The following is a 25,230-nucleotide window of genomic DNA, read 5'->3' on the forward strand; positions in this document are numbered from 1 at the left end:
TTTTATACTGTATTGAAGTATTCATTCATTCATTCATTCATTCATTCATTCATTCATTCATTCATTCATTCATTCATTCATTCATTCATTCATTCATTCATTCATTCATTCATTTGGCTTATTACCCGCCACTCTCATAACTGGCTTGTGGCGGGTTACAACAGTTCTTTAAGCCACTTGCTAAAACCCCACTAAAACAGTTCATGAATACAGACTCCTCAAAAACAGACTACTAAAACAATAAAACCATGGGGGTCAATCATCCACTAGCCCCTCGAAATCTAAGATAGGAGTGGGAGGAGGGAGCACAGATCACACGGCGGTTGCTTATGCTCTTAACGCTGGAAGGCCCATCAGATCTTCCCCGCCATGCCAGCCTCAACCATAGACCTGGCAGAATAGCTCCATTTTGCAGGTCCTGCGGAATGCTGAGGGCTTTAAATATTTATTGTAAATCGCCACAAGCCAGCAGGGTCCAGGAGTGGCGATTAATAAATATAAATATAAAGAAATAAAATGATTGGGCCAAGGTAAGCATGTGTCATTTGTTTTGGATAGTTTAAAAAGGAAGGAAGGACTTTCTGGAGAAGAGCCTAATGCTGGGAGCGATTGAGGGCAAAAGAAGAAGGGGACGACAGAGAACGAGGTGGCTGGATGGAGTCATTGAAGCAGTCAGTGCGAACTTAAAAGGACTCCGGAGAATGGTAGAGGACAGGAAGGCCTGGAGGATCATTGTCCATGGGGTCGCGATGGGTCGGACACGACTTCGCACTTAACAACAACAAAAAAGGACCTGAATCAAAGTGTGATTTGGACACTATGGGGCCAAATCTGGTCCAAATCACACTTCCCCTAACCTGCCCAAATAAGCCCTAGCCGATTGAGGCATGATTCGACCACACACAGTTTAAAGGATCCAAAATTTTCTTTTTCTGTCTGTTCCATGGTCGACAGAGGTTGGGTATAGCAGCAGGAAACTCTCATCCAAACCTGACGTTTAAAAAAGATTGGACCAGCGGTTGCCCACATCCAACCTCCATTGTTTCCAATGGTGAGCGGTCAGGGAAACAAGAACAGAGAATCTTTTTAAACTTTATCATTGGAAACAAAGGAGGTCGGATGGGGCGTCCTCTTTGGGTGCTCATAAAAGACGGGACCCCCTCATTCAATCTTTCTGAAACTCAGGGGTCCTTTTGAGGAGAGGCCCCTGCAGCTTTCCTGCAAATAGGGTGCTCCTTCCTCAAACTCCCGCTCCCCCTTCGACTGCAGTATAGACCAAAGGGGAAATTTTTCTATTGACTTAAATGGTGTCATAGGCTATTATGGTACTGAAATGATTAAGATTCAGCCAAATTAAGATTCAGCCAAGGGACCAAGCCCTATGAAGATAGGTTGAAGGACTTGGCAATGTTCAGCCTGGAGAAAAGGAGGTTGAGAGGGGACATGATAGCCCTCTTTAATTATCTGAAAGGTTGTCACTTGGAGGAGGGCAGGAGGCTGTTCCCATTGGCTGCAGAGGAGAGGACACGCAGTAATGGGTTTAAACTTCAAGTACAACGATATAGGCTAGATATCAGGAAAAAAAATTGTCACAGTCAGAGTAGTTCAGCAGTGGAATAGGCTGCCTAAGGAGGTGGTGAGCTCCCCCTCACTGGCAGTCTTCAAGCAAAGGTTGGATACACACTTTTCTTGGATGCTTTAGGATGCTTAGGGCTGATCCTGCGTTGAGCAGGGGGTTGGACTAGATGGCCTGTATGGCCCCTTCCAACTCTATGATTCTATGAAATTGATTCAGCTAAATCTGAGCCAGGGAAGGGAGCTTCGGATGCTTCTGATTCAGGCTAACTCATTTCGGGACAAATCTGAAACAATCCAATTTTTATTTATTTATTTATCTTGCACATGACGAGGGCAAGGTCATCCGGCAAGATCCCAGTCTAGCTACTCACTGCTCCAATAGACTGGCTCCCCTAAGTAAAATTCCAGCAGGGACAGATATGAGAGCTAACAATAGCATGCCCTTTTCTACCCTCCCGCTCTGACCTTTGATAAGAAGCTTCATTTCAAGAAATCTCATAGGAAAGGCGACACAATATTAGGTATAATATTTGAACTCAAGCTTGGGAAGGCGAAAATGAGGAGCCACTTTTGCGAGATGTGGTAGTTATCCTGAAGTAGTTTGGAAGAAAGTGCTTCAGCGCATGAGAATACTATCATTCTGCAGCTGCAGGCTTTGGCAATCTGTCAGCCTTGTGCATATTAGCAATTCACACGTCTTCCTGTCTACGCAAATGTGGGAATAATTCCGACATTAGTATGGAAACTGTATTGCCGAAGGTAACTTAAATGACAAGGAATCTGCAGAGCCTAACAAACCTGATTTGGGAGGGGTGGGGTAGGGCTGGAGCGGCTGCCCGTAAAGGAACCCTTGAAATATTTTTCAGAATTCAAGGAACTCCGGAAGTGGGCCTCTTCAGAGAAGCAGGGGCGGAAGTAAGATTCAAGAGCCAGTCAATCGATCGATCCCCCGTTTACCGTTTCCATGGTGGCAAAAGAGACTTGATCTGCTCTATTAGATGAAAAGAGTGGGGTGGAGGATTGAACTTTTGAGGAGATGGACCACAGACCCACAATGGGGTAAAAGGACCGGGGTGATAAGATCAGGCTGCTCTGTCCCCCTTCAGGGTCAGAACTATGTTCTAGACCAGGGGTAGTCAAAATGCGGCCCTCCAGATGTCCATGGACTACAATTCCCAGGAGCCCCCTGCCAGCATTCGCGAATGCTGGCAGGGGGCTCCTGGGAATTGTAGTCCATGGACATCTGGAGGGCCGCAGTTTGACTACCCCTGGTCTAGACTATGTCAGCCCCATTAATATTCTGTCCCCTTTTTTGACATTAGCAGCACTGGTTACGTGTCTACGTAGCCGGCTCAGTGATTCGTTATGGGTTAACGTTTTATGCTGCTATCTTTTAGTGATTCAAATTTTATTACTGATTAATTAGGGCTAGGGGCTCTATTGTTAGATTGTTTTGTTTTATGATGAATGTTTTTTTATTCATTATATGTAAAGTGCCATGAGCCAACATTTATGGGAATGGCAGTATAAAAATATAAATAAATAAATAAATATTTTCCCCTCCTTTCCTTTTCCTGGCAAAGTACTTTAATATGGCTGTTGCCACTTTAAGATAAGTAAAGTATTTTGAGCCCCCTCCAAAATAGATGTCTCCATTTTGTAAACTAGTACATTGCTTTGTTTTTTTATTTTTAAATATATATTTTAAACCCTCCATTTCAGTTCTGTCCTATACTTCAGTGGTCCCCAACCCCCGGTCTGGAGACTGGTACCAGTCTGTAGATCAGTTGGTACCAGGCCATGGCTCCTCCTCGTCCTCCTCCTGACTGCTGCCTCGGGGGCTGCCCTGCCACTCTGCCACCAGTTCACCTTTGGTGCTCTCCAGCGGCCGCCATGGCTGGGGCTCCCCCTCAGTGTGTCACTGCGCAGCTGCTGCTGGCAGTTTCCCCCAGTGGGCGGCGGGAAGTCAGGGGTGCTGGTGTGAAAGCAAGCGGAGCAGGGGCTCAGGCGGCAGCAACGTCCCTCGGCAAAAGACTACCCCCCCCCCCCCACTGGGACTCAGTAAAATTGTCAAGCGTTGACCGGTCTTCGGTGATAAAAAGGTTGGGGACCACTGCTATACTTTACTCAATTTATCAGGTCTTAGGGTTTCATCTAAAGTTTCAAGGCTTTTATTTACTATTCAGGGTCTTATTGGGGAAGGAGTTAAATATCAGGATGAACTGGTTAACCATTTTGTGAGACAGCATACTGGACTAGATGGACTTCTGATCTGATCCAGCATTGCTGTTCTTATGTTCTTCTATTTTTAATAGGTATCACCCCCAAATCTCTGCAGTACTCAACTGTATCCCAGACTTTTAGCCTTTGGTTATCCACTTTTCCAAAGCTGGGAAGCTATCTGACAGCTTGCTAGCAGCAGTGAAGGACCATATGGGCTCAGCTTGTTTTCTCCTCTGTTTGCAGGTATTTAAGCCTGAGATTGACCAGGGGTGAGAGCCAGTCAGCAAGAAACTGTGGATCATGGCTTAGATCAGGGGTAGTCAACCTGTGGTCCTCCAGATGTTCATAGACTACAATTTCCATGAGCCCCTGCCAGCAAACACTCATGGGAATTGTAGTCCATGAACATCTGGAGGACCACAGGTTGACTACCCCTGACTTAGAGTCTATTATAGTCAACTAAGTGAATCAGGATCTGCCCAAGTTGTGTTTGTGGAACTTTGAATCAATTAAAGTCAGGATCGCTGGACTTCAAGCAATATTAATTCTGAATGTGTATGAACGGCTCACATATTTAGACTTCAGTTTTTCTGAAGTTTGCATGCATCCATTATATGTTGCAGTCTCCAGCCTACATAAAATTAGTCATAACAAAGCCCTACCAAAAGCAAGAAGTTAATTATAACCAAACTCCTTCCTTCAATAGGGCTTTACTTATTTCAGCTGGCCACAAGCCCAGTTGATTCCTATTGATACATTACACTTGTTTATAGTGGTTGTTTAAAGTTCATAAATTAAGGATATGATTGCTACAGCATCACATTGTACTTTCATGATGATCATTGGCATAATAGGCTTTTAAAATAATTGGACAATTCCATGAATAATCAAGATGGTCTTCACATGATTACCTGCTTCTGAGCTTCTCAAAGACATAGAATCATAGAAACATTGAGTAATAGAGTTGGAAGGAACCTCATGGGTCATCTAGTCCAACCCCCTGCACTATGCAGGACACTCACAAACCTATTGCTCATCCACTGTAACCTGCCACCCCCTTGAGCCTTCACAGAATCAGCCTCTCCGTCAGATGGCTCTCCAGCCTCTGTTTAAAAATCTCCAAAGATGGAGAACCCACCACCTCCCGAGGAAGCCTGTCCCACTGAGGAACTGCTCTAACTTTCAGGACTTCTGGTTGACCCCATAAAACATGTGCTTGGCCATTTTAGACAGAGTTCTGGTTTAATGTGATCCTGCTCAACAATTTCTATGAGTTTTATGGAACTCTCTCAGCAAAATGATATGTTCGACTATGCCTAGTTACAAAAGCACGGAGAACATGAAGGCTCATTTACAAAAAAAAATAATCAGAAATAAATAGACACTCCTGTAGCCTGAGGTCATTAAAGAAGGGGGGAAGGTACAAAAACGAATAAAACATCTTTTTTAAAAAAAAATGTGAGAAAACCTCATCATATTTATAATGGGGAATAAAAAATTATTTTACAGAGAGATAAAATCACATCCAGACAAGAATAACCTAATTAACAGACTTAAAATGTAACTGGCTGAACAAACCCCATAAATAAGAACCCGAGGGGCCGTGAGAGATATTTATAAGCTCCAAGTTGCTTCGAGGTGAGGCATCTTAGGGACTTGCAGAAGACGTTTGCCCCAAAAGCGTTTTCCTTCCTTGTACTATGGAATGAAAAAGAATGGCCTCTTTTGCTCACACTAAGCACATGAAAGCTGCTGGCTACTCAGTCTGGTCCATCAAGGTCAGTATTGTCCACTCAGATTTACAGTGTGTCTCACGTCCAGGTCTTTCCTATCACCTACTGCAGTGGAGGTGCCGGGAAGTGCCGTCAAGCAGCTGACTTCTGGTTTGACCCCATGAGGTTTTGATGCAAGGGAATCACAGAGGGGATTTGACTGCTTCTGCCCAGCAACCCTGGGCTTCCTCAGTGATCTCCTTTCCAAATACCAACCTTAGCTTCTGAGATATGACGAGACCTGATCCTTTTGATGCAGAGATTCCAGGGAGGGATCCGGAACCCTCCCTCCAAACAAACAGCAGCCCAGTGGGTGTGCATGTAGGGGGGATAAAATGGCAGAGAACTGAGATCAAGCCCCCCCCCCTCCAAAAGTTTCTTCAGAAATACCTAAATACAGTCATCTTACTGCATCCCAAAGCGGGAGGTGAAATAAAACAAAAGCAAAAGGAAGGGAAATCGCCAAGGAAACAGACAGCAGGAAAATTCTGCTACACAAAAAATGCTTGCTTTCTGAAAGAGGAATTCAGTCCCGATTTTTCCGCCCTTTGCAACAAACAAACAAAAAAAACTAATAGCAACAAAAAGCCATGTGTCAAAGCTCTGAGGTTTCTTTGGAGAGCACGTGAGTGCGATTGTTACCTTCCGAGCCCTGATCAGACCAGAAGTTTTGGCTCATTGCACAATCCGGGCCCATCTCTATTGGCTAACTCTTCCTTCAAACAGGTAAACCATCTGAAACTGGTCTACTTTCAATGCCTGGTGAATCTGTTTCTCATTGAAGATAAGGGAATGCATTGTATCATATCAGATCACAGACTGTTGGAACAAATTGCACGGGGGGGGGGGAGGTCTAGCTCTATATATGCTCCAAACCTCTATATGTTTTCAGCTTTTTCAATAAAGCACCCTATGTAGCTGTTTGTAGTCTCTTCAATAAACTACTGAAGTACTCTGACAGACAAAAGCATTTTGGGTCCTTACCAGAGAAAGGTCTTTCCCAGTAACTGATACATGAGACTCTTTATGTTACAAATGCTAGGAATAGAGCCTGGGTCTTCTTGTATACAATGTATGCAACTCCACCACAAAATCACTAACAATGCAATCATAATCAAAGTGATGCTTTTCTAAGCCCACTGAGGGACTTAAAAGGGTGTGTTCTCTGGATACCACCAACTGCCCAAAAGACAAACAGGTAGGTTCTAGATCAAAACTAACCTGGAAGCTAAACTTCTCAACAAAGACCGAAGTTAATCTTAGCTAGAAGGTAAGCTACTTTGGTTGCTTCATAATTGGGAAGACCACTGGAAAAGAAAGTAACGCTAGGAGAAGAAGGGATCAAATGTGAGGTGGTCTTGCTTGGTGAGAACCAGCTTGGTGTAGTGGTTAGGAGTGCGGACTTGTAATCTGGCATGCCGGGTTCGATTCTGCGCTCCCCCACATGCAGCCAGCTGGGTGACCTTGGGCTCGCCACAGCACTGATAAAGCTGTTCCGACTGAGCAGTGATATCCGGGCTCTCTCAGCCTCACCCACCCCACAGGGTGTCTGTTGTGGGGAGAGGAAAGGGAAGACCACTATAAGCCGCTTTGAGCCTCCTTCGGGTAGAGAAACTCTTCTTCTTCTACTTCTGACTCAATAAAGAAAGCTGAGGCCTTCAGTTTGCAAGACCTGAACAAAGCTGTTCATGATCAAGGACGGGCAATTTGATTTGGGTAAGCTTGAAAATATCCCAATCAGTGCTGACCATAGCCCTCCGCAGCTTCAGGGGGGAGTATGGGGGAAGCAGTGAAAGATCCTGCCAAGCAGCTGAGCTGTAAGTCAGCTGTGACTCGATGGCACGTTTCCACCACCGCCAACTCATAGGGCTGCCAAACGTCAGTCACAACTCTCTCTAGAACTGCACCTGGAACTCCAAGAGGAAGGAGATGCTAAGCAGTTGGGCAGGGTGGAGCAATAGAACTAAGTAGATCTCTTTGCTCCACCCCCTGGCAAGCAGAAGTAGGATAAATTATGAAAAATAAATTACAGAAAATAATAAGGAAATCCACGCACACAGTCTTAATTTGTAGAATTTATACTATTACGTGACATTCCATGTGGCCACGGTCTCATTCAAACAGCACCCAAGAGAGCATCATGGGAAACGACTGGGGACAATTTGTTTCTCCACAGTAGCTCTGTCACTCCACCACTAATGGAACAAGAAATTTGTGGCTCCCCACAGCCTCATGTTGACAATGAACTCCACGTTACTCACATAAAACAATTCATACAATCAGCTTAACCTCCTTGTGTGGTTTGTCTTGTAAAACACTCAGCCATTAGCCAGAACAATGCTAGCAGCTATGGGAATGTTTAAGAGCACCCTTCACGATGAGTAATGTATTAATGCATTACTGGCTTCTAATACACTGAGCAACTCTTCAACGCACTGTGAAGGATCTAGGAAGTACTGATGTATGCTGGGGAGAAAAAGGAAGCAATGGCTTCATTTTAGCTCGGCAAAGACAGATGGGACTTGTAAAACCAAGGCATGACAGTTAAAAGGGGGCTTCATGTGGAACACTTACTATTTACTACTAAGCAGAGTTCCACCTTTCTGAGTCCACTGAACTCCATGGACCTCAGCTTAGTTGAGCTACAGTCTATGTATTGGGCTGTAAGCCCCAAAGGGCCAGGATGGTACAGCCCAATCTTCACAGATCTCAGAAGCTAAGCAGGGTCATAGAGTCATAGGTGGTGGCTGGAGATCTCATAGAATCATAGAGTTGGAAGGAACCTCATGGGTCATCTAGTCCAACTCCCTGCAGTATGGAGGACACTCACAACCCTATCACTCATCCACTGTAACCTGGCACCCTCTTGAGCCTTCACAGAATCAGCCTGTCTGTCAGATGGCTATCCAGCCTCTGTTTAAAAATTTCCAAAGATGGAGAACCCACCACCTCCCAAGGAAGCCTGTTCCACTGAGAAACCACTCTCACTGTCAGGAATTTCTTCCAGATGTTTAGGCAGAATTTCTTTTGAATTAATTTCATCCTGTTGATTCTGGTCCATCCCTCCGGGGCATCCTTTTAAATACCTGAAGATGGTTATTAGATTCCCACTCAGTCGTCTCCTCTCTAGGCTAAACAGACCAAGGTCCCCCAACGTTTCTTCATACATCTTGGTCTCCAAACCCCTCACCATCTTTGTTGCCCTCCTCTGGACATGCTTCAGTTTGCCTACATCCCTCTTCAACTAGGGCACCCAAAACTGAACACAGTACTCCAAGTGAGACTGAACCAGAGCAGAATACAGCAGTACCATCATCTCCTGTGATCTGGATACGGTACACCGTTTGATATAGTGTAGGGATACCACTCTCCAGGTAGGACTTAGGGATGCTCCAGAATTCCAACTCACCTCCAGGCTACAGAGATCAGTTAGAATCATAGAATCATAGATTTGGAAGGGACATCCTGGGTCATCTAGTCCAACCCCCTGCACCATGCAGGGCTCCCACAACCCTATTGCTCATCCACTGTAACCTGCCATCCCCTGGAGAAAATGGATGTGATGGCAATATATATTACTGACCTCCCTGGCTTGTCCAGGCTCCATCTCCAAATCTCCAGGAGTTTTCCAACCTGGATTTGGCAATCCTATCCCCCATCCCCTGCCTGTGAGCAGAGAGGATCTGGCAACCCTGGCCCAGTGAAAATTGGAACCAGCCCTGTCATAGGATCGGGATGGACCAAAGCCACATGGGACAGAAAGTTCTATGAGGAGGGCAAATGGCCAGGGTGGTATTTAAAAGTGGCTGGAGTCAACATTTTGTCTGCACTGTAAGAAGCTCTTCTGGATCTTCCAGATGGTTAAAAAAATACACAAAAAACATTTCTGGTTAAGTGCAAAAATATGTCTTTGTGCATGTGTGTGCCATTCTCCCCACACAATAATGTCTGGCTGAGAATTTCACAGGGACAAGATTAGCTCACCCCCTGTCATATCTGTGGGAAGATCCTATTAAAAGCCGTGTGGCCTTCGGATAAATTGCCGCACGACAATTTGCAGGAGTGCACCTGTTCTTTGAAACAGCCAGCTGGAAGCATCTCTCTCCCCCCCCCGCCCCCACTTACAACACATTGTTGACTGGTTGTTATCAATTTGGTGGCTTTTATTCCGGCCACCTTGAGTCGGAGAAAGGGAAGAGGTATCTTTCGAAAGCCACAATAACAGCAGGGCAGGGGAGAGGGTAGCAAGTGTCTCTTAGGTGGCTCTGTCCCTTACCATCACCCTTTATTGTACCTTTGTGTCTCGAATGTAAGCCATTCACTTAGATTCTTTCCCTCTACCGTAGCCTGAGCAAATCCCAGCAAGAGCAAATAAACACGAGCAAGCTCTGGCTGACCACCTTTATGGCAAAATTCTTCTTGCTGGAGAGCCCATTAAGCAAACTTCTAAGAGAGCTCATTTAGGCATCCTTCACAAATCCCGTGATCCAGATGGGTCAAGAATGGTTCCATTTGTTTAACAGGTTTGCTGATTGTGGAGTAGCGTTAGCGATTGGTCACAGAGAGGGCTGTGCAAGGGGAAAGGCTTTATAAATTTATCTTCATAGAATCACAGAATCATAGAGTTGGAAGGGGCCATACAGGCCATCTAGTCCAACCCCCTGCTCAACGCAGGATCAGCCCTAAGCATCCTAAAGCATCCAAGAAAAGTGTGTATCCAACCTTTGCTTGAAGACTGCCAGTGACTTAAACCACACAGATTTCTCCAGGGGGAAAACATTTACTTGGGGAATTGGAGGGCAACTTTTCATAATTAGTTTAGAGCAGTGGTCCCTGACCTTTTTATCACTGGGGACCCGTCAACGCTTGACAATTTTACTGAGGCCCAGGGGAGGGGTAGTCTTTTGCTGAGGGACATCACTGCCGCCTGAGCCCCTGCTCCGTTTGCTTTCCAGACGGCACTCCTGACTTCCTGCCTCCCGCTGGGGGGCGCTGCCTGAGGGGAGTCTCAGCCATGGCGGCCGCTGGAGAGCACCAAAGGTGAGCCAGCAACAGAGTGGCAGGGCAGCCCCCGTGGCAGCAGCTGGGGAGGAGGACGAGGAGGAGCCGCAGCCCGGTACTGACTGATCCACGGACTGGTCCCGGTCCCCGGTCTGGGGGTTGGGGACCGCTGGTTTAGAGCCCTTCTTCCACAATTCAACTTTATTTATTTTTTTATTTGGCAATCAATACATGTCTGCAACCAAAACAACCAGACAAAAGAAAGAACAAGAGCGCTGATTATCTAGAAAGTCTCCATAATTGTTTCGATTCACCTTGTACAACTTTGACTCTCCAGTCTAAGCTCAGCTCACCAGGACTGTATGTGAGCTTATTAGGTTCCATAAACCTCTTACAGTCACGATCAAACGTCTCACAAGCTGTAATAGGAGAGAATGGATTTAAATGAAGCAAAAAGAGGTTCCACTTGAATATTAGGCATTATCTGAGGATGTGGATGGTTCACAGGTGGAATATGCTTCCTTGGAGGGTGGTGGAGTCTCTTTTGTTGGAAATTTTTTAGGGGGAGATTGGCTGAGCACCTGTCAAGAGCGTGTGATTTTTAAGTCCCCAAGAAGGTCTTGGGCTGGACTTGGATGGCCATTTGTATTCTCTTTCATCTCTGTGTAATTCTGATTTTGGTAACTGATGCATGGTAGGTTGCACTTAGCTGTGACCTGGATCGCCCAAGCTAGCCTGATTTCACCAGACCTTGGAAGATAAGGAGGGTTGATCTAAGTTAGCAGTTGGGTGAGAGACCAATAGAGAAGTCCAGAATTGCTATGCAGAGGGAGGCAATGGCAGACCACCTCTGAACATCTCTCTCTTTGAAAACCCTATCAGGCTGTCCTAAATCGGCCACAACTTTATAGTACGTTCCAGCCCTGCTTGAAGATCCATTGGGATTCTTTAAATAGCTGACCCAGCATTGGACCCTAAATCCAAACTGAACACGGGTGTCTGCAAATGTCACACTGGACATGCCTTGTAGGAGTGAGGTGCATTTGGGATGCTGAAGTGGTAATGCTTACAACATCAAAATTTCCATCCATAGACAGCCAGCCTTTTTCTTATAATAAATACTACAGGGGGGTAATGGAAGATGAAATTCCTCAAGGTTGTAGCATAAAGAGAGATGCGTATAAAAATCAGCATGGTTGGGGGAGGACCTGAAAAGGGGAAGGCCAGTTGCGCATGCGGCAATATGATTTTTCAGCATTTATTTTATTGGAAACGGGGCAAGGGGATGCTTAGGAAACCAGTAAAGGCTGAAAGTTACCTTCAAACATTTCAGCACATTTTGAAGAAATAAAAATGATCATGCATTCACTCTAAGGAGGGTATCGTTTCCAGCTGTCCAAACTCTTTAACACATTTAACCCTAAGAATATCTTTGCTTCCAACACACACATGGACATTTTCTTCTATTTTTTTGGTTTCCTTCCTCAGTTGTTCTTTGTGGCCCATGATATTGCGAACTCTTGGTCGAACCGAGGAATACTGCAGGAAGGTAATTTTTTTGCTGTTTCTTATTTCTTTCTTTCTTTCTTGGGTTTTTTTTTCCTTCTCTGTACTTACATTTGACTGAAGATATGGAAAACAACTTTTATGGCCTAGGTGGTAAAAATAAATGTTCTGGAAGCCTTACATAGCCAGAACTTGGACAGCTAGCATAAAATACTTCACGCTAAATTTACACCCACTGATAAATAATAAAAGAAGAGGGGGGGGGGAATCCAGGTTTTTTTTTTTTTAATAACGTACATCACGTTATTTACTCAAAACAAACTAATAACGCCGGCTGTAATCTTGATCTACCTGCCTTATTACCGCCACAAAAGAAAAGGCTTCACATGATGAGCTAAACACTATTATAAATGGACTGAACGAAAGGGAAGAACAGCAGATAGATAATATTTTAGAACAGCCACTGGTTATTTTGAGAGCGGGATGCGCTGGATGGTGGAACGGCATCATAATGGGTGTGCTCTATTTTTAGTTTTAATATATGCTTTCCATCTGGTCGGCTAGGGAGAGTGTAAGCTAGAGCAGACTGAATGGTCCTTATCTTGTTCCTTCTTTTTATGCTAATTTATACATTATATATTTTTCTCAGTGGTTCCAGTTCGCTGGTTCCTGGTGCCGAATTGGCCCCTATAAACATTCACAAATATTTCATCACTGTTTCTGTGTCAGTTATACAGCAGTGGTAGATGAATCATTTATAATGTTAAGAACAGAGTCACAGTGGCCTGACCTGAGAGCCACCTTGGTCAACTGCAGCTTTTTTCAACCAGGGGTTTGTGAAACCCTGGGGTTTCTTGACGGTCCTGGAAGGGTTTCCTGAATGGGTGGGAGTTAATTACACAAACACACACTCACATACATATACACATTTACCCCCCACACACAGACATATATACACATGTACACACACACACATACACATATATTTAAATTTGTTAAATGTTTATTGGATGATATCACCATATGTGGTCATGTTGACCAACCCACCCCCTCCCAAAATGGCCAATGATGGACCTGGAGGGGACGGAAAGGGAAGGGGCCCCAGATGGGTGTGTCCACAGCTCTGCTTCCCAACCATATTCTGCCTGCCTTATTATCCTTATCCATTGTTGTTCCTCTATATATTTCTGAAACAGCCTAGGGGGTGGATGTGTCTGGCTGTCCAAGTTGGAATAGGGCCAATCAGGGTGCAGCCAGCTTTGTCTAGATTGGCCCTGCCCTGTGGCTCCCACCCTCTGGCCCTGGACTCTAACCTCTTTGCTCTCAGATGCCTCAGTGCCTGAAGCCAGCAGCAGGTAAAGGGAGAGGCCCTGGGCAAAGGGTCATGATGGAGGGCTTGCTAACAAGGGCCTCCCGGCCTGCTGACTGCCTGCTAAGGAGCTCTGTTCCAGCCCTGCTAATGAGCTGCCCAGCCCCCACCCACCCCACTTGAATTGGCTGCGAGCTACGGCCCAAAGCCATTTTAAGCTGCCTGGCCAGGGGAGGGGACCCAGAATTTCAAGCTTAACTAGGCACCCTTTCTTGGGGCAAAGGCTTTTGTGAGCCAGAGCTTGCTTGTGCAGAGAACCGGGAGAACCAAGAAGGCCCACTTTCTCACAACACAGACAGGCATTGCAGAGCACAGGCTAATCCAGGGGTAGTCAAACTGCGGCCCTCCAGATGTCCATGGACTACAATTCCCAGGAGCCCCTGGGCTAATCTATCAAAACAGTCAATGATCTAGTCGGATGCGAGCGGACTGTTGACGGTTTGGCAAAAGACGATGAATCTGAATAGTGTACGCAAGCCTCCATGGAAGAACAATTGCTTTTTGGTATGAACGAGTCAACCAAAGTTCCTAATGAGTCCAATCATGGTAATGTCACATGGGACTGAACAGAGACACCCGGTGGTTAGCTTGCAAGCATCTGCTGGTTCAGCTCAATTTGTGAGAAGGGAGCTGGAATTTTGTGGATGAATCCCACAATTCATAAGCAGCTTGTGCCTGTTTATCCGGTTGGTTGTCATGTACTTCACCAATGGAGTGCAGGACTGCGCAACTGGATGTGTTTCACAAATGCACAAATCACACTCATCCACGGTTCTAGTTTCCCCTTTCTCGCACAGACCTGCCACTACTGCCTGCTGCCCGACAGCCAATCCTCATCAGTTCTGAGCAGCGATGGGAGAGATAAAAAGAATGTCATTTCTGGGGAAGATGAAGAAGACGTCATTTCTCAGATGCTTTAGGCTGATCCTGCGTTGAGCAGGGGGTTGGACTAGATGGCCTGTATGGCCCCTTCCAACTCTATGATTCTATGATTCTAAGACAAAGATGAAGAGTGGTTTATCGAGGAGTCTCAAAGTGGCTTATCGCCTAGGCCTCCCAATCCTAGGCCAGATTCCCTGTGAGGCAGGTGGGGATGAGAGAGCTCTGAGACAACTGGGACTGGCCCAGGTTCATCCAGCTGGCTGCATATGGAGGAGTAAGGAATCAGACTCGGTCCTCCAGATTACAGGCAGCTGCTCCTCACTAGCACACCAAGATGGCTCTCTATGGTTTCCATCCATCTCTAGTATGACTCTTGGTCACTTCTAGGTTTCACCTCAAAGTGACATAGGCAACATCACTGACATCACACACTCCGTGTCCCCTCCCACTTCCCTGTGATTGATTGCCAGGATTGGTCAATGCAAAATGGCTTGCAAGGCAGAAGGGAATGACACAGACACCCTGCAAGCGAACTAACTTCCATGACTACAACAGCCACAAAATTGTTTGGCAGCTATTTGTTGTAAGGCAAGGAGATCCAAGGCTTGGTTCATGGGTGATCAGTGCTGTCAGCTACAGTATGTCTGCCTGCTGGACACGGTTCCTTTGAAGTTCATGACTTCCCTATCGATAGCCCTGTGAAGCTCATAATCCCTGACTTTTTCTTATCAGGTGGCTGGAAATTTCAGCCAGGAAGATATTCGAACTTCCCCAAGCACCCCCTTAATCTCCAGGCCATTAAATGTTTACAACATGCAGTCATCGTGAAAAAGGAACAAGTCAGAGAAGTTGATTGATAAGAGGGGGAGAACTTCTAAACCTTTACAGTTTGGTAATATAGCTTAGTTGCAAATCTGCTTACGGGTAGCACTGTAAACTGAAGTCACTGAGGTGATATAATGCAGTATAAAAACTCAGCTTGGAAGGAAGGAAGGAAGGAAGGAAGGAAGGAAGGAAGGAAGGAAGGAAGGAAGGAGGGAGGGAGGGAGGGAGGGAGGAAGGAAGGAAGGAAGGAAGGACTATTCCTTCAACAACCATGAGATCCTTTCACATCTGAGAAATATGGAATGACAAACTATCCAGTCTAGAATATCACCTTATTGACCCCAATGGTTGTGTGAATTATCAAAACTTTGGGACTAGTATTTAATACTGACATTGAAATGCACAAGTCATTTGGACAAGCAGGACTTTTTTGACAGCTAGGCCTCCGATAAGGCAGTTTTGACTGCCTGAAGAAAGGTTTCAAATCTAATCAGAGTCCTCCCTAGAATAACGTTAGCATTGGGTGGACATGCCTCATTTTCTCAAAGAAAGTGATAGAGCGTCTTCCAATTACCTTTGATCTCTTCCGGCGTGACAGAACGTAGCATAAGCTATGAGCTGCCAAGTCGTGTTCTGGAGAAAATGTTGCTAATCATTCAGGGCTAAATAATAAAGTATATTATAATGAATTTAATGGCTGTGGGTAAGTAAGTTAGGTTATATGAAAATCTCATCCCCTTCCCCCCCACCTTGCTTTTATGCATTTGCGGAAGCACCTTCTCTTATCCTGAGATTCTGAGCAGCTGAGGTCCAACACACCGAATGTCAGAAGTAACACCAATCACTAGTCCAAGTAGTCATAGAATCATAGAATCATAGAGTTGGAAGGGGCCATACAGGCCATCTAGTCCAACCCCCTGCTCAACGCAGGATCAGCCCAAGGCATCCTAAAGCATCCAAGAAAAGTGTGTATCCAACCTTTGCTTGAAGACTGCCAGTGAGGGGGAGCTCCCCACCTCCTTAGGCAGCCTATTCCACTGCTGAACTACTCTGACTGTGAAATTTTTTTTCCTGATATCTAGCCTATATCATTGTACTTATAGTTTAAACCCCTTCCTGTGTGTCCTCTCCTCTGCAGCCAACAGAAACACCATCCTGCCCTCCTCCAAGTGACAACCTTTCAAATACTTAAAGAGGGCTATCATGTCCCCTCTCAACCTCCAAAGTGCTACCTACTTTGCACGGCAGCAGTTCTGCAGGGTCTCAGGCAGGGAAAGGTCTTTTGAAATTCTCTTTACCCAGGATCCTTTATCTGGACATGCCAGAGGTTGTTAACTCAGTGGTAAAGTCAACATAATGGGTTTTTCTTCTTTTTAAATTGAGAAGGTCCCAGTTTTATCGTTGTGAACCACTCCAAACCCATATGGAGAGGGGCAGTAAAGAAATTAAATGATAATATTAATAATAATTTTACAAAGGTGCTACTGAACTCTTGCTCTCCTCTACATCTTTACCACGGCATTTCAGAGAATCCTACCGCGTCTCTTTGACATGAACGCCTCACTTCCACGTTGGTCCCTGGAGTGACACCACACTGTGCACATTGGCACATTGTTTCCCCTGTCGCCCTTACTGAGTCGTGACCAGGGATTTGCACTGGGAGCCCTACTTCAGCAGTACATTTCCCCAAAACTAGTGCGGCTGATTCTGTGAAAGGGGGTGGTAGGTTACAATCCTGCATAGTGCAGGGGGTTGGACTAGATGACCCAGGAGATCCCTATGATTCTAAAACATATGGAAACCATATTTTAAAAATCTATTATCTTTACCCTCCGCCCCCAAAGCAATATCTCTACATGTTCCTGAAGCCTGCGACTTGCCCTGAATCCTTTCCATTTGAAAAGGCCAGATACCATAAACCAGTGGTCCCCAACCTTTTTATCTCTGGGTACCGGTCAACGCTTGACAATTTTACTGAGGCCCGGGGGGGGGGTAGTCTTTTGCCGAGGGACGTCGCCGCCGCCTGAGCCCCTGCTCCACTTGCTTTACCGCTGGTGCCCCTGACTTCCCACCACCCACTGGGGGGCACTGCCAGCAGCAGCTGCACAGTGCCATGCCGAGGGGGAGCCCCAGCCATGGCGGCCGCTGGAGAGCATCAAATGTGAGCAGCAGCCGGGGGAGGAGGATGAGGAGGAGTCGCGGCCCGGTATTAACTGATCTACAGACCGGCACCGGTCCCCGGACCAGGGGTTGGGGATCACTGCCTTAAACGATAAAATAACTCAGAAAGTAAGATAATGAACTTAAATGACTGGAAACGCTGCGGGGGGTAAGAAGGGAGGACTCTTGTTTTGATGTACGGAAGTTGGCAGATTCTTCCCCATGCCCTGTAGATTAGCGAATACCCAGTTCTGGAACAGAAGCCACATCCAGCAGCTGTTAAGTGACAGAAGAAATGAGCATTGGACCACAAACCTGTCATAAACACTGCACTCTTAATCAGAGAACATCTGCTTTTCCGTTTCTTTTACGACAACCTCTGCCTTGTATTTAATCCAAAACAGAATGATCCTCCTAATAGGTGCAACAGTGTTTTACAAATTGGAGGGGGAAAAAACCCCACAACCTCCTTGCTAAAAATAAAGAATGCCAGCTACAGACGTTTCAATTAACACAACCATTTCTTATAAAGGCAGGCTTTTTTTTGGGGGGAGGGGGGAAGAGAATCACTCCAGCATTTGGCAAATCCAGAGATTGCTCGGCATTTGCAAAATTTAATTATTGGCAAATTAGTAGTACAGCTGCCAACACACAACAGGTTCCAAGCTTCCACTATTCAATAGGAGCTTTTCATTGAGGCTGATAATGAAAGCGCCTGCAACAAGAACAACAACAACAAAAAAGTACAGCTTCTTTCAGAGGACAATGATGGGGAATGCAATTTAAAATTATGGATGCCACCCATCTCCCTCAAATGGGCTTGCATGGGAGGGTATCCTAGAATCACAGAATCATAGAGTTGGAAGGGGCTATACAGGCCATCTAGTCCAACCCCCTGCTCAACACAGGATCAGCCCTAAGCATCCTAAGGCATCCAATAAAAGTGTGTATCCAACCTTTGCTTGAAGACTGCCAGTGAGGGGGAGCTCACCACCTCCTTGGGCTGGATCCAGTTCCTTCTTTCTGCCTAAATGGACCCAATGGCTCTTCTCTGCTAAGCACTCCTTGGGCTGACCAGGATGGCTCAGGCTAGCCCAATCACATCAGAGCTTGGAAGCTAAGCAGGGTTTGCCCTGGTTAATATTTGGATGAGAGACCCCAGTGCACAGTCAAGACACAGAGGCAGGGAGTGGCAAACCACCTTGAAAAGTCTCTTGCCTTGAAAACCCTACGAGGCTGCTGTTAGACTGCGGTGACTCAACGGCACAACATAAAATTCTTCCTCCAATACAGAAGGCTTAACGGGAGGGGGAAATAGAATACAATTGATGGAAGGATCCAACCTTTGGTAATGGAAAGGGCTGTCAAGTCACGGCTGAATTATGGTGACTCTACTGGGCTTTCAACCAACAGAGGGAATCTGCCATCACCTGCCTCTGCGTAGCTATCCTTAAAGGTAAAGGTATCTCCTGTGCAAGCACCAAATCATGTCTGACCCTTGGGGTGACGCCCTCTAGGGTTTTCATGGCAGACTCAATACGGGGTGGTTTGCCAGTGCCTTCCCCAGTCATTACCATTTACCCCCCAGCAATCTGGGTACTCATTTCACCGACCTCGGAAGGATGGAAGGCTGAGTCAACCTTGAGCCAGCTGCTGGGATCGAACTCCCAGCCTCATGGTCAGAGGTTCAGACTGCATGTCTGCTGCCTTACCACTTTGCGCCAAAAGAGTTTCCTAGCAACCCTTATATATCCACTATTCAAATACCAACCAGGGCTGACCTTGCTTAGCTTCCATGTCTGCTAAAATCAGGCTAGCCTGGGTTATCCAAGTCAAGGCAAATACAATTAGTAGAGGTAGGATAATTCACTGGATTCTATTATGATTCACTGGATTATATTATAATTCACTGTATTTTTGCTCCAAATTTATTTTAATTCCAATGGAGCTAGGAGTGATTACATACAACACCCAGGTACTAAAAATACCCTCCTCCCCAATGTTGCTGCCTTATTTTTTTTTTTTAATCCAGGCACGAAATCCTTTTTATACTTGCTAATACCATGCTGTTAATTTCAGAGACAACACGCACGGCACCCCTCAGAGTGAAACAAGAACACTTTGCACACAGTAAAATGGGATATCCCAATAACGTTCTCATGTTAATCCCTGCTGCAGCAATTTCCTCCTTATGACTGTCAGCAGGAAAATGTGGGAAACAGCAAATGCATTACTTTTCAACGGGACACAACGTGAACTTCCAGGAATGGAGGAGAGCCGAATGCCGGAGAAGCATCTGTAAGGCTCAACGAGTTGTCGGGAAACAAACAAATGAGGCAGCCGTTTTTGACAGCTGTCTGCTTGATGGCGGAAAGGAGCTGCTGAGTAAAGCTGGGGCTGGCTTTCGGACCAGCCTGCCTTATTGAGTGTTCTCATTTGCAAATTACCTCTGTAGAATCCTCGTAGGAAAACTGCACGGCTGGGACCCCGAGATGGTTGATGAAATAATCAGAATCGCCTTGCATCTGGACGGAGCTGACGTTGGATGCCAGGCAGCTCTCTTGCCCAAGGCAGCTGAAGTTCTGTCTCTGTAAGACACAACGTGGGATGTCATGTTGTCTTTTGAGGAGTCACAGGAGTGAGAGGGCTAAGGGTATCAGAACTGAAACAAAACAAGGCCTTCGGCAAAAGATCCTTATGAAAATGTCACAATTTCCTTGGCAACTCAATCACAAGCATGGGTAGAATGTGAGACAACACCAGTGGCACAACCCACTTAGGGCTGGACCCAGACTAAAATTTGCATTTGCAGGAGAGCATGTCTTCCCTTCCCGTGGCAGCCCACCTCCACAAATGGTGGCTCTTCACAAATGGAGAGCCAATTTGGTGTAGTGGTTAGGAGTGTGGACTTCTAATCTGGCATGCCGGGTTCGATTCCGCAATCCCCCACATGCAGCCAGCTGGGTGACCTTGGGCCAGTCACAGCCCTGATACAGTGTCTGTTGTGGGGAGAGGAATGGGAAGGTGAATGTAAACCGCTTTGAGCCTCCTTCGGGTAGGGAAAAGTGGCATATATGAACCAACTCTTCTTCCTGCAAGATAGGCTCCCAGGGGATAGTCCATATCTATTGATGGAGGGGATGCAAAGGAGATGGGTTTCTTTGTCCCTCACTGTTTACTAACTGAAGTTGTCTCAAAGCAGCTTACAATCGCCTACCCTTTCTCCCAGCATGGTATAATGGTTAGGAGTGCCGACTTCTAATCCGGCGAGTCAGGTTTGATTCCCCACTCCCCCGCATGCAGCCAGCTGGGTGACCGTGGGCCAGTAACAGCCCTGGTACAGCTGTTCTGACCAAGCAGTAAAGTCAGGCCTCTCTCCGCCTCACCTCTCTCACAGGGTGTCTGTTGTGGGGAGAGGAAAGGGAAAGTGATCGTAAGCCACTTTGAGACGCCTTCGGGTAGAGAAAAGCGGCATATAAAAAACAATTCTCCTCCTTCTTCTTCTTCTTCTTCTTCTTCTTCTTCTTCTTCTTCTTCTTCTTCAAATCATAGAATCATAGAATCATAGAATCATAGAATCATAGAATCATAGAGTTGGAAGGGGCCATACAGGCCATCTAGTCCAACCCCCTGCTCAACGCAGGATTAGCCCTAATGGTTTAATGACTTTGGGGCTTCTCTTCTTCGTCTTCGTCTTCGTCTTCGTCTTCTTCTTCCTCCCCCCACAACAGACACCTGTGAGGGAGGCGAGGCTGCGAGAGCGCTGAGAAAACCATGACCTGCTCAAGGTCACCCATCTGGCTGCATGGGGAGGAAGAAGAGTGACAAATGGAACCAGTTCTCCAGACTAGAGGCTGCTGCCATTAACCACCACACCACACCACACCGGCTCTCAAATCTGCACATTTTTCTCCAAGCAGAAGAACCCTTCAGACTTAATTTGCGACTCTGAAAAGCACTCTGTGTGCAGTCCCCTTTTGTTATAATGAATCGCGTCAACCAGCTGCACACTGTTCTGACCTTATTTCCCCCCGCGAGGGTGCCAGGAGGCCAGCTAGGCCAACAGATGGTGGCTGGGTGGTTGGGACCTAAGTTGGGAGCCTTGCAAAGCATTATACCATCGCACATCCTATCCACACGGCCATTGGGGAGAGCAACTGTGGCCATCGAAGGCTGAGCTGTCGCTATCGGCTCTGCAGCTTCCCCTTTGCTCCCTGTAGATGAGTTTGTTGATGGCAGATGTGTTGGTTTAATGACTTTGGGGCTTCTCTCATACCTCTGTGTGGGGAGCTGGGGGGGGGGGAGCATACTGTATGCCACTTTGAGTCCACAACCGAATGGAGGAACCTGGGTTACAAGTACTGCAACTGTCTCGCCTCCTGTATTGTCTGTTTATCTAGCTACCCCATCCTGTTTATCTAGCTACCCCATACTGACACTCCCAAGCAACAATTAGAAACAAAGAGAGCCAGTTTGGTGTAGTGGTCAGGAGTGCGGACTTCTAATCTGGCATGCCGGGTTCGATTCTGCACTCCCCCACATGCAGCCAGCTGGGTGATCTTGGGCTCGCCACGGCACTGATAAAATTGTTCTGACCGGGCAGTGATATCAGGGCTCTCTCAGCCTCACCCACCCCACAGGATGTCTGTTGTGGGGAGAGGAAAGGGAAGGGGACTGTAAGCCACTTTGAGACTCCTTTTGGTAGAGAAAAGGAGCATCTAAGAACCAACTCTTCTTCATCTTCAGTAATCTCAGGGCTCTCTCAGCCCCACCTCCCTCACAGGGTGTCTGTTGTGGGGAGAGGAAAGGGAAGGCTTTTGGAAGCTGCTTTGAGACTCCTTCTCATAGAGAAGAGTGGCATATAAGAGCCAACTCTTCTTCTTGGTTTCCATGAATATTAGGAGTCTGTCACCTTTGTCTTCAGGACAGTTTCTGGACCCTTGAGGAAGAGATTAACATAATTCAGGCCTGCTCAGAAATGGGGGTGGGTGGGAGAGAGAGAAAATCTCGTCTCTCAGTCCTTTCCTATAAACATGCAGACCCTGTCCTCGGAATGCCGAGAAACCTTGCCCGATGATTAATGGGGCTCGTTATGTATCAGATTGCTTAAGCAGTCACAGAAAGAAAGGAATCAAACGATTTTTAAAAGACCGCTTCAGTCCTTTGCCCAGTCGCGGCAGAACGGAACAGCCAAACAATTTCTAATCTAGCCGCTTGGGACGCACAGTCAGAGCACAACCTCCCGACTGAACACGTTTTTTTTAAAGTTATCATATCAAAACCGAATTTTAAAAAACGGAACGACCTTCAGAAATCACCGAGAAAGGGCTTTCATAGTCACCGCTGACGTGGTTTCAGTTTGATAAGTATTGCGGGAGGAGGGGGAACGAGTTAGCAGATAATGCCCGTGAATCGTTGAATTCCCCACAAAGAGAAAGGCACTGATTGGTTAAGACAAAAGCCACTGAAACCTATTGTTGTGCTGTTTTACTGGAATGTGGAATGGGGCGGAGGATCAATCTAGGGTTGCCAATTCTAGGGTGGGAAATTCCTGGAGGTTTGGGGGGTGGAATGGGGGGAGGGGAGAAGAGGAGAGGGACCTCAGAGGGGTATAATGCCTTCGTGTTCACCCTCTAAAGCAGCCATTACCTCCAGGGGAACTGATCTCTGCACTCTGGCGATCACTGGCAATACTGGGAGATCTCCAGGTATCACATGGTGTCGGGCAACACTAAGTTGATCTTATATTAACAGAAACAGGCTAGGCTTTTTGCTGGCTGTGTGGAATATGCTATCTGAGGCCAGACTCCATGTTACATTTTTGGCCAGGTTGGGTCTGGTTTCTGCCTCTGACCTCTCAGCCACCACCAACAAAGGTACTGGCCCTTCTTCTCTGGAACAGTATCTGTCTCCCACTGGAAATGCTGTTATCATCCAACCCTGTGAATTAATGTCCTCTAAAATAGCGATCCCCAACCTGTGGGCTGCGGACTACACGTGGTCCGTCGACTAATTGGAGGTGGGCCCCGAAGGACGGCTTCTCCCCCCATCCCGGCCCATTACTTCATCCCCCCCCCCTGGCCCTTTACAACACAATTTGGGTATCATCTCGTTGCAGAGAAACAAGCTCAGGGTTCCCATTGATTTGTCATTGTCATGAGTTAAAATTTCCATGAAAATAAAATGTTCCTTATGTTCATTGTTGTGGCGTGTCTGTATCTTATTTTGAAGGGATGTTTAAACATTACCATAGCGATCAGAGAGTGCTAGGGCAGTGGTTGAGAGTAGAGGAGTAAACTACCCCCCCACACACACACACACACCGGGCCTCAGTAAAATTGTCAAGCAGTGAGTGGTCCCCGGTGATAAAAAGGTTGGGGACCACTGCTCTAAAATGTCCTATTCTTAACAGCCATTCTCAGATCTTGGAAACTGAGGTCCCCTGGCTTCATTGAGAAAGTACATCCATCCATTGTTGGGTCTCCCTCTTCTCCTGCTGCCTTCAATCTTTCCTAACAGTAAAACCTTTTCCAGTGACTTTGGTCTTCTCATGATGTGACCAAAGGACAATCACCTCAGTTTAGGCATTTTAGCTTCTGGGAGATCTCAGGCCTGATTTGGTCTAAAACACCCTTATTCATCTTTTTTTGGCAGTCAACAGTATCCATACAAGAAGAAGAGTTGTTTTTTATACCCTGCTTTTCGCAGTCCAAATTAGTCTCAAAGTGGCTTACAATTGCCTTCCCTTCCTCTTCCCACAACAGACATCCTGTGAGGGAGGTGAGGCTGAGAGAGCCCTGATATTACTGCTTAGTCAAAACAGCACCATCAGGACTGGGTCAATTCCAAGGTCACCCAGCCGGCTGCATGTGGAGGGGGATCGGGGAATCACACCCAGCTGGCCAGATCAGAAGCCAAGCTGGCTCCCCTTCAACACCACATTTCAAAGGGTAGAGAAAGGTGGGGTGCAAAAAACACAACTCTTCTTTTCTTCCTCTTCTCAAACATGCTCATAAAGTGATATTGATACAAACCAGAATCCTCCCAATTTCCTTCTCTCCCCTTCCAGTCAATCCCATATTCCACCAGTATCCAAATCAGCACAACCTTCGCCAAAGAATTTGCTGGAGCCAGGAGAGAAGCCATGTGTTGAGGCTGGGAAGTCGATTCAGTTAAGGTCTTGGTGTGAGCTGTTCAAGTATATTTTTGGCGGTGAAAAGTCGACACATCTTTTCCCTAACAGCAGGCCAGGGAGGGGCGGTGGGGGAGATGAATTGTTAACATTAATTAATTTGCCAGTGCATTTAGTTCACTTTTTAAAGCCGTTTTCTCCAGCTTTTGCTGCTCAACCTTCCGATGACTGTAATCCTGCCAGATTTTATCGGGCGCGCCGTATGGTGCCTCTTCTTGCTACAGTGCACAAGCCATCTTTGAAAGGATACACTCGGAGGAAGCGCTAATGCTCGGGGAGCACAATTCGATTAGACACCACCACTTGAGATTCGCTTCTCGTGAGCAATCTGGCCAGCTGCAGCAACAGACTCCGGTTCCCAGACTGTTCTGGAATGGAAAGCTGCAGCGGTCATTTTTATCCATTCGGCTCATCCTCTCCTCGGCTTCATTGACAGATGACTCCATCCATAGATAAATCAATTGATATATTACCGGGGGCGAATTTCCATCGCTGTGGGGACCATTTTAATCAATGGAGTGCGCAGCTATGGACAATCAAGATGAACTTGGAAAGTTTATTTTGCTCATGGCGATGCCAAGACATGGGAAATTATCTGTAGTTATTTTAAAATATATACTGTTTTCTGTTAACAGTGAGTGTTTGGTTTCTTGGACTTCCTAGGGATGCCAGCTTCCTTGGGGGATCTAGGGATCCCCTGAAAACTCATCCCGTTTTCTGAC

The 25,230-nt window shown here is 46.3% G+C and overlaps 1 protein-coding gene across 4 annotated transcripts in view; it reads right to left on the bottom strand.

The window, feature by feature from the left end:
* Nucleotides 1-25,230, bottom strand: part of NAALADL2 (N-acetylated alpha-linked acidic dipeptidase like 2) — a 552,606-nt gene that overhangs the window by 112,986 nt on the left and 414,390 nt on the right. For all 4 annotated transcript variants that reach the window (XM_077348363.1, XM_077348364.1, XM_077348365.1 and 1 more), the window contains exon 10: nucleotides 19,764-19,904. In XM_077348363.1, coding sequence (XP_077204478.1) covers nucleotides 19,764-19,904 — 141 coding nt within the window. The remainder of the gene's footprint in view (nucleotides 1-19,763; nucleotides 19,905-25,230) is intronic.

Source organism: Paroedura picta, chromosome 8 (genome assembly GCF_049243985.1).
Source record: "Paroedura picta isolate Pp20150507F chromosome 8, Ppicta_v3.0, whole genome shotgun sequence".
Taxonomy (NCBI): Eukaryota; Metazoa; Chordata; class Lepidosauria; order Squamata; family Gekkonidae; genus Paroedura; species Paroedura picta.